The sequence below is a fragment of the Paroedura picta genome, chromosome 9 (assembly GCF_049243985.1).
Source record: "Paroedura picta isolate Pp20150507F chromosome 9, Ppicta_v3.0, whole genome shotgun sequence".
Classification (NCBI taxonomy): Eukaryota; Metazoa; Chordata; class Lepidosauria; order Squamata; family Gekkonidae; genus Paroedura; species Paroedura picta.
The window spans coordinates 10,984,458-10,994,757 of record NC_135377.1 but is presented as its reverse complement, the minus strand read 5'-3'; the positions used below and the strand labels follow the sequence as shown (position 1 = coordinate 10,994,757).

General features: G+C 47.5%; 1 protein-coding gene across 1 annotated transcript; it reads left to right on the top strand.

Moving 5' to 3' along the window:
- The first annotated feature begins 2,452 nt into the window (after positions 1 to 2,452).
- Positions 2,453 to 9,094, top strand: NTAQ1 (N-terminal glutamine amidase 1). The gene is made up of 6 exons (XM_077351558.1): positions 2,453 to 2,690; positions 3,554 to 3,653; positions 5,206 to 5,256; positions 6,946 to 7,094; positions 8,049 to 8,173; positions 8,842 to 9,094. The coding sequence occupies exons 1-6, from the start codon at positions 2,605 to 2,607 to the stop codon at positions 8,946 to 8,948; spliced, it is 618 nt and encodes a 205-aa protein (XP_077207673.1). The 5' UTR covers positions 2,453 to 2,604; the 3' UTR covers positions 8,949 to 9,094.
- Positions 9,095 to 10,300: the final 1,206 nt, after the last annotated feature.

Below are 10,300 nucleotides of genomic sequence, written 5' to 3'. Positions count from 1 at the left end.
AAATTCAGTCAGCAGAAACTAATACACAATACATTATATACATTATTACTAATATGTCCTAAGCCTACACTTAAAGAGCTCTGGGTAAACTATATGGAATAGTGAGAGTCTCAAGAGTACTGGAGCTAGGGTCTGGATCAGGGGTAGTCAAACTGCGGCCCTCCAGATGTCCATGGACTACAATTCCCAGGAGCCCCTGCCAGTGAATGCTGGCAGGGGCTTCTGGGAATTGTAGTCCATGGACATCTGGAGGGCCGCAGTTTGACTACCCCTGGTCTGGATGATAAAAATCCAAACCTTCTCTTCCTTTAAATTTGCTGTATGGTCTTGGATCAGTCACCCCCTCAGCCTGACCTACCAGACAGGGTTGGTACAAGGATAAAATAGAAGTGAGGAGAAAGCCAGCCACATATGCTCTTTAGAGAGAGGGCAGGATTACAATATACAGACGAAATAAACACCCCTCCCTCTCCTTTCTTTCTCACAACAACCCTGTGAGGTAGAAGCTATATACCAACACATACAAGTACAAAAACAGAAGCCATGCCATGCCAAGCCATGCTTTCTCCACCAGGGTTTCATGACACTCTAGGGTTTCTTGACAGCACTGGAAAGGTTTCCTGAATGGCTGAGAGTTAATTATTTTAAAGATATTTTTATCAGGTGGTATGACCGGATATAGAGCCTCTTGTGGCGCAGAGTGGTAAGCAGCAGAAATGCTGTCTGAAGCTGTCTGCCCATGAGGTTGGGAGTTCAATCCCAGCAGCCAGCTCAAGGTTGACTCAGCCTTCCATCCTTCCGAGGTCGGTAAAATGAGTACCCAGCTTGCTGGGGGGTAAACGGTAATGACTGGGAAAGGCACTGGCAAACCACCCCGTATTGAGTCTGCCAAGAAAACGCTAGAGGGCGTCACCCCAAGGGTCAGACATGACTTGGTGCTTGCTCAGGGGATACCTTTAACTTTATGACTGGATATGGTCATGTTGACCTCCCCCCTCCCCGGAATGGCCAAGGATGGGATTAGAGGGGGTGGGAAGGCTAGGCACCCTGGGCGGGAAGGCTAGGCGCCCCAGTCATGTACACTGCTATGCTTCCCACCCATATTCTGCACCATTGCACTTCTAGGGGTTCTCAAAGCCTGAAAAATGGTTCAGGGATTCCTCAACAGTAAAAAGAGAGAGAATACAACGATATAGGCTAGATATCAGGAAAAAATGTTCACAGTCATAGTTAAGCAGTGGAATAGGCTGCCTAAGGAGGTGGTGAGCTCCCCCTCACTGGCAGTCTTCAAGCAAAGGTTGGATACACACTTTTCTTGGATGCTTTAGGATGCTTAGGGCTGATCCTGCATTGATCAGGGGGTTGGACTAGATGGCCTGTATGGCCCCTTCCAACTCTAAAGGCAGGTTTAAGCTCTCTCACATCAATACAATGCTGTGGATCCCTTATCTGCAAACAGCTGCCTGAACTATTTGGCGCTAGGGGCCCATGAGGAATCTACAGCACTGTACAGATGTGAGAAGCTTAATCAAATCACATTAAATTAAATCAAAGGACTTTTTGCTTGTTTGACGGATCATTCTGAAAAAGGCTGGGTGACTGAAGGTCACTCTCTTGGTCAAGGAAGGGATCCCACCCAAAGATTCAATCAAGCCTGGGGCTTGCTTTGCTCAGACTAGCAGATAGAGTGAATAGGAATCGTAAAACCAAACTGTCAATAGGTAATAAAAGAAGGACAATGCCCAGGGCCTGTGGAGTACTCAGTTTCCAAAGCTGTCAATGAATTACTTAGAACTTATTACCTAACAACAGAATTCCATGAGTTCATTTGCACTGTGTGTTTTTATAATGGACAGGTTTCCCTCTCTCTCATTGCTTGGATATTTTGGGCTACATTTAATAAAAGCAGAACCAGGAAGCAAGTTTCAGGCTTGTAATTGACTCAGATTTTCCATAAGAAAAGGCCAATCACTCTGGGAGGTTTATAAAGTTATGCATGGATTGCTTCCCCCCCTCTCAGCAGTAGAACTTGGGGGGGGGGTGCAGTGAAGGTGATAAAACAAGTAGGCCCAGAAGAAAAGAAATACTTAAAAGTAAATTGATGGAATTAACTGCTAGAAGAAGGAGTTCTATGTCCAACTTTCTAGAATGTAAATCTCAATGCTTCAACGGGGGCTTCCCTCTGAGTAAACACGCCCAGGGTAGAGGTGGGATTCCATGCACAACCCCCTTGGGACTCAATCCTAAGGAATCAAGTGGGCCTTCCTCCCAAGCAAACATGCCCAGGGTTGAGGAGGGATCCCCGCGAGGCGAGCGCGGCTCCCTTCCGAGGAGCGTGCACCGGCGCGGTCTTTTGCACGGCATCCTCGGGAGGCCAGCCCAAAGAATTAGGCAGGGCTGCCTTCCGGAGTACACACGCCCAGCGCCTCGCTCCAGCAACCCTGCCCGGTTTCCCGGGGAAGGATTTCCTCGTTGCGCAGCGTCTGCGCCGCTCGCTCCGCACACTTCCTGAGCCTTGTGCAGCTGCAAAGGGACACCTGGGTTGGTCTTCCCGGGCCATGAGCCCCGCGCTGCCACCCCATCGCCCGCTGAGCAGGGGGCCGGATGGACCAGCCGCTTGCAGGCGCCCCCGATGCCTATCAGCCCGCGGTGCCTGCGCGCCCTGCCTGCCTTTACACCAGCTGCTACTGGTAAGGAGCCCCAGAGGCGGCTCTGCTTGGGGACCGCCAGGGATGCCAGGCTCCGGGAGGGATCTGGGGATGCCCCGGGGTTGCAGCTCACCTGGAGGTAACGGCTGCTCTGGAGGCTGGACCGCGTTGCAGTATACTCCATCCCGCCCACTCCCAAAGTGTCCAGGTATTTTCCAACCCGGACCTGGGGATTCCCTGGAATTACAGTTCATCTCCAGGCCACGCACAGCTTTGAGTCCTGGGGCACCTTGACTTGGTCCTCCAGTGGAATGACAGTCAAGAGCATAATTTCCTAACTAACGCATAGCATAATGGGGAAAAAATTAGTGGAGAGTATTTGCAGATTGTACAGTGCATTGCGGTCCTTCACTCGATTTCCATTTTCCCCTCTACATTGTAATGTCTCAAAGGGGATTTGTGTATTTTCTCCATAAGGGATGACCCCTTTACAAAATGAATTTGCCTCTTTGCACCCTATATGGAACCTGTGCCATGCTATATGGCTGGTAGGTAGAATTAGACTCTAGAATATTTAGAATACAATTTGGACAGAAGTCTTAGAAAGAAAGATATCATAGATGTCAACTATCTCCCTCTTTGTGAGTCATGGGAATAATTTATGCTAATTATATTTATTTATTACATTTGTATACTGCCCTCCCGTGAGGCTCCTTTGATGCCCTGTGTAGGATATTCTTCATATGTTGTTGAATCATGCACACCACAGATCTTTCATCTTCCCACATTACCAACTGGGCTGTAGTCCATCTCTGGAATAGCCATTTTGTTAGCCTTTAACATTCCTGGATGAGACTCCCCCACTAACCTTCTGAGATCATCTCGGTTTACTTTCCCCCCTGCAGTGAGGAAAACGTTTGGAAGCTTTGCGAATGCATCCGAAGCCAGGATCGATACCCTTTGGAAGAATTTCATGCCGTTTTCATTTCCAATGACAGAAGGATGGTGAGTTGGGGTGGGAACTTCACGCTGAGGCACAAAGTGGTGTGAGAAATACGGCCTGGCCCTTTATGTGACACCAGGTTTCTACAGAACAAAATTGAGAGTCCAGTGGCACCTGTAAAACCTGTTGGCAAAGTTTCAAGATGTGTGAGAGAGTAGATAATTTGAAAACCTTCTAGAAGTTCCTATTCTACCTATGCTAAATATACATGTCTTCTGATGCCCCCCGCAGGACACCCTTGAAATTCTGCTCAATTATGCACACTGCAGATTTTGCATATCCCAACAAGACCAACAATTAAACTTTGTTGGTCTTTAAAATTCCCCTGTACTCAAACTTTCCTATTGCTTCGGACCAACACGGCTACCCACCTGAGTCTATTCTAGATTCTATACTGTGTGTAGCTGTCTGTAGCTTCAGGCCCTTTGCTAATGACTTTTTGTCCAGAAGAGGATCGTTGTTGTTCTGAATTGACAATAGGTCCTGCTTCTCTGCCATTAATGGGAACCCATCACTAAATTCTTCCCTGTCACTTTGTGTTCAAATGTTGCCACTCACAACGTTCCCAGGAATCTGGCACCTATTTAAGGAACAAGAGGAGGAGGAAGCAAGTTGAGTAAAAAGAAAGACAAACCAACAAGTGGCCATTCTCATTCAGATGAGTATAATAGTTAGCACATGAAGGAGGATGTGGGAGACCCAGGTTCGAATCTTCATTCTGCCATAGGTGACCCTAGACTGCTCACACATGGTCACCTAACCTACCTCACAGACTTCTTGGAGGATAAAATGGAGAACAGAAGAAGAGCTGTTCTTTATACCCTGCTTTTCACTACCTGAAGGAGTCTCAGTGGCTTACAAACACCTTCCCCTTTCCCCACAAAAGCCACCCTGGGCTGTAGGTGGGGATGAAGAAGCTCTAACAGAGCTCCTATGTGAGAACAGCTCTAATTAAAATGTGACTGCTCAAAGTCACCCATCTGACTGCATGTGATGGAGCGGGGAATCAAACCCGGTTCTCCAGATTGGAAGCTGCCACTCTTAACCACTACACCAAGCTGGCATGAAAGCCACTTCGGATCTTCCTTAGGGAGAAAGGCAGGGTATCAATAAATGAATCTTCATTTAGCCATGAAGCCCATTCTTTGATCTTAGGACAGTTGCTGTCTTTCAGCATAGCCTACCTCATAGGGTTCACATGATGAGGATATAATAATATTATTATTTATTGTTTTTATTTCCCATTCTTTCTCTTTGGACTAAGGGCAGGGTACATCAGAATAAAACATAAACAAAAATGTGTATAAAATCAGTGTACAATAAATAATTAAAATCTAAAAACTGCCCCATCCCTAATAGCCTATTCTGAAATTCGAATAGGAAGGAAGGAGAGAGGGGGCGGAGAAGTAATTAGGGCATTGCTAGCCCCCCCCCAGGACAGGGAAAGCCACACCCTCTGCCCTATGCTTCTGGGAGGGTGGTCAAGGTTTTTACAAAGTACAGTATTAAAAAAAAAAAACCCAACCCCCACCTTCGTTTGTTGTAATCCTACAGGTACCACTTTGGAAGCAAAAGTCAAGAGGTGGAAATCAGCCAGTGATCTGGGTGAGGAAATGCACATTTAGCTCTGCTTTTTCAGGACAAAAGTATGGAACTACTTTATACTGAATTGGGCCACTGGTCCACCCTTCTGAATCCTGCTGGTGGCCACTATCTTCCCCAGCCTTTTGACCTGAGATTCCTTGTCTATTGAACTGCTAAGGATGGAACTGCATGCAAAGACTTTCTGCATGCAAAACTTCCCCTCTGCTACTGAGTTATACAGCACACTGCGTAGGTAGAGCCAGTGTGGTGCAGTGATTAAGAGCAGCAGACCTTATTTTACATGTAAGAAATAGGGATTTAGATTAGGGTAAATTCTTGGGTTAGGGTTAGGTTAAGTATGGCTCAGGTTGGGGAATTTGAACTGGGGAAGACATGGTTAGGAAAGGCCATGGGATATATGCTAAAATATTTTAAAAATAGGGGTTTATATCAGGGTAAATTCTTAGGTTAGGATTAGTTTAGGTGTGGGTTGGGGCTTTTTTAGCTTAAGTGGGAGTATTGGGGATTGGGAAGGCTTAGTGGGATATTTAGGAAAGGCCATGGGATATATAAATATTTTTGATGTTATTTTGCATGTAAAAATATGTAAACAAATTTAGGGATTTATGTCAGGGTAAATTCTCGGGTTAAAATTAGGGTTAGTTTAGGTATGGTTCAGGTTGGGGAGATTTTAGGAGTAGTGGGAGCCTTAGGGCTGAGGAAGACTAAGTGGCATGGCTACATAAGGCTCTAGGACAGGGGTAGTCAAACTGCGGCCCTCCAGATGTCCATGGACTACAATTCCCAGGAGCCCCCTGCCAGCATTCGCTGGCAGGGGGCTCCTGGGAATTGTAGTCCATGGACATCTGGAGGGCCGCAGTTTGACTACCCCTGCTCTAGGATGTATAAATTCTGTCAGGGGCTCATGGTAATTGGACTCTGTGCACATCTAGAGAGCCATAGTTTGGCCCAGTCCACCACACCCCTCCCGCCACTGCCTCTACTAATAGTAGCTCTAGGACTGAGTGATTTTCCCCAAGTAAGTAGTGTGATTGTGTTGAGCAGATTGGCTGGGTAAAACAGCTGTTTAGTCTTGTTGTTGTTAGGTGCGAAGTTGTGTCCGACCCATCGTGACCCCATGGACAATGATCCTCCAGGCCTTCCTGTCCTCTACCATTCCCCGGAGTCCATTTAAGCACGCACTGACTGCTTCAGTGACTCCATCCAGCCACCTCATTCTCTGTCGTCCCCTTCTTCTTTTGCCCTCGATTGCTCCCAGCATTAGGCTCTTCTCCAGGGAGTCCTTCCTTCTCATGAGGTGGCCAAAGTATTTCAGTTTCATCTTCAGGATCTGGCCTTCTAAGGAGCAGTCAGGGCTGATCTCCTCTAGGACTGACCGGTTTGTTCGCCTTGCAGTCCAAGGGACTCGCAAGAGTCTTCTCCAGCTGACTGTTTAGTCAAGGGTAGTCAAACTGTGGCCCTCCAGATGTCCATGGACTGGCAGGGGCTCATGTGAACGCTGGCAGGGGCTCATGGGAATTGTAGTCCATGGACATCTGGAGGGCCACAGTTTGACTACCTCTGGTTTAGCTGCACCAAAAAATTCTGGCTTAGAGGGGATTAGAATTTTCCAGGCTTCTGTAATAATCACAACTACAGTTGTTATAAATGCAGTTAACAGGGTTTTCCCCGCCTTCTCCAATTTTTCAGGATTACCATGTTATTTTACTTCACGTATCGAGTGGGAACCAGAACTTCATCTATGACCTCGACACGGTGCTTCCTTTCCCATGCCCATTTGACACTTACGTCAAAGAGGCATTCAAATCTGATGATATTCTTGAGCCAGGATTTCGAAGGTGAGGCTCAAAAGCACAAACTTGAACGTGACACGCTGTGCTGAATTTGGAATTGTAGAGTGGCTTTTCACAGCTTGGAGCTAAATAAGGTTGCGGATATTACTAAATAGCATCCCATAAAGCATCTGTTAAAAGTACAGGATTTTTTTTCTCCCTGATTGGCTGATGATCAATACGGTCATATCACCTGATAAATGTTTAACAAATTTTAAAAATATTAATGACTTCCACCCCATTCAAGAAACCCTGGTTGAGAATGCATGGCCTCCTCAGACTGGCAACAATTCTCAATGTCTTTCACTTCATCTAATATCTTACCCTTTTAATTGGAGATGCCAGGGATTGAATCTGGCAGAGCAAATCCTCTAGTACTGAGCTCTGGCCCCTCTGCAGATTCTTAAAGACAGTCAGCCTGAATGTCTTGGCTCAGTAGTAGGGCCACCACTTGGCATGCGGAAGATCCCAGGTTCAAACCTGCCTGCCCAACATCTCCAGTTAAGAGGACCAGGCAGGAGGTGATGGGAAAGACCTCTGCCTGAAACCATGGTGTAGATAATAATGAACTTGATTCAGCATATGTCAGCTCCCCAGATCTGACAAAATTGGGCTAGCCAGAATACCACTAAGTAACCGACATCACCAGAGTTGAGTTATACTCCTGTGAGTTATACATTGGGAAATGTTGAAGATTAAAAAACAAAGTGACACAGACACACATACCCTGTCACTTTTTTCTGGACTTAGCTGGCATATAGATGTCAGTCTGTAAAATAAATGTGTTAAAAGTGGGTTTCCAGGCTCCAGGTTAACTGTTCTTATGTAGCTCAGTGCTCAAGTATCAGTATTAGGTTCAGACCTAATGGGAAGATACCAGAGCAGAGTCAGACCATTTTTTGCTGATGTCCATGCTGGGGATTCGACAGCGCCTGTCATTTAAGCGTTTTGCTTGTTTAGAAAAGTCAGAGTGGTTCGAGCGGATTTGTATCTGAAGACTTTTGCTTCCGACCGGTCCCATATGAAGGATGCCAGTGGGAACTGGCTACAGCCGCCTCCCCTGTACCCGTGCATCACAACTGCAGGTAAGCCCCTCTCGTTACGTCTTCTCCAAACCAGGCCCCAGGACTGTGGGTGCTTAACCGACATAGACACTTTGCTATTTCGATCCCGTTTTTCTCTGCAATGGGGACACTCAGAACATCTCACATCAGTGTCCTCTACTTTATTCTCACAACACCCATGTGAGGTAGGTTGTGTGAGAGGGAGACTGGCCCAAGGTCATCTAGTGAGCTTCTAGGACAGAATAGGGCTTCGAAGCTGGGTTCTCCTAGATATGGTGTGACCAAACTGACTTACCAGATATCCATGGACTACAATTACCATGAAGAAGAGTTGGTTCTTATATGCTGCTTTTCTCTATCTGAAGGAGTCTCAAAGCAGCTTACAATTGCCTTCCCTTTCTTCTCCCCACAACAGACACCCTGTGAGGTAGGTGGGGCTGAGAGAGCTCTGATATTACTGCTCAGAACAGAAGAACAGGAAGAAGAGTTGGTTCTTATATGCCGCTTTTCTCTATCCGAAGGAGTCTTAAAGCGGCTTTCAGTTGCCTTCCCTTTCCTCTCCCCACAACAGACACCCTGCTTAGAAGCCAAGATCTGGCGAGATCAGAGTAGCCTAGTCCACCCAGGTCATCGTTTAGGAGACTTTAAAAAACCATTGCTGATTTCTTTTTCTTTCTTTTTTTCCTTAGATTTCAAGATGAACCTGGATGATTTCATCAGTATGAATCCAGGCGTGGGATGGGGGTCCGTATTGCCGCTTTCTGAATTTGTGCAGGGTTTTGGCAGGCAGAGCTGATTGCAGCTCTCAGCGAAGGACGGTGAAATCATCCCAGCTGGATCATTGCTTTGATGATGCGTGCCAGTGTATTTATTGATTTTGATTTGTTTGAACTTGGAATATTATTTGTGGCATTTTTGGAAATAAAAATGTGTTAAGCTAAATCCAGTATGTTAATGTTGGGGGAATCTCTCACAAGTTTTTAGAAATTACTTCCAATCTTGCTTTGCTTCCGAGATCCAGAGCGATCGGCCTAGACTGGGCCATCCATGTCAGGGCTGAGATATTTCAGTTGATTGCAATTAGTATATTTTCGGTAAAAGCAAAAAAAGAAATTGCAAGCATTTGGGCTCTTATTTTTTAATTTTTATTATTAATTTCTTTATACTTGTATGCCACTGCTCCCATGGTCACCAACAGCTCACAGCATTTTAAAAATGCAATAAAATCAGTACATTAAAACAACCCAGAAATAACCTGGCAGCAGCTCCGTACAGAATTAAAATACAGTATCAATCACAACTACCGTATTTGCCGGCGTACAAGGCGACTGGGCGTATAAGACGACCCCCCAACATTTCAACTCAAAATATTGAGTGAGCCCAGTGGGGGGGGGGAGCCGCTCGCCGCTTGCCGCTCGCTGCCCGCTGCTCGCCGCCCACCGCCCGCCGCCCGCGGCGCTGCTCACCCAGTGGGGGGGAGCCGCTCGCCGCCGCTCGCCGCTCCCCGCCACCCGCCGCCGCTCGCTGCCCGCCGGCGCAGCTCACCCAGTGGGGGGGAGCCGCTCGCCGCTCGCCGCCCGCTGCTCGCCGCTCACCGCCGCCCGCGGCGCTGCTCACCCAGTGGGGGGGAGCCGCTCGCCGCCGCTCGCCGCCCGCCGGCGCAGCTCACCCAGTGGGGGGGAGCCGCTCGCCGCTCGCCGCCGCCCACCGCCGCTCGCCGCCGCTTGCTGCTCGCCAGAAGAGCACCCGGCGTATAAGACGGCCCCCCCACTTGGAGGCATGTTTTTCAGAGGAAAAAAGCCGTCTTATACGCCGGCAAATACGGTATATTCCGTTGGGTGAGAGAATGAGGCATCAAGGTTTTGATGTAATATTAGCTTTGACCAGCAGAGGGAGATGTCAGCATCTTGAAACTTCCTGTTCCTCATTGATCTTCTGTGCAGTCCTACATGGGGACTGCGCATGAGGAGGCCTGCCATCGGACAGGTCATTACAGCTAGAAGCCTCCAGGGGGTGCTGTGTACTAGACACAAAAGCTTGCTCCTGCCCAGGGACCATGTACTCCAGCACAGCAGTGTCCCTCTTCCTTCAATTCTTCTTTTGCCACCAAAGGAGAAAGTCATTTTTTTCCAGTCTCCAGCTACAGTT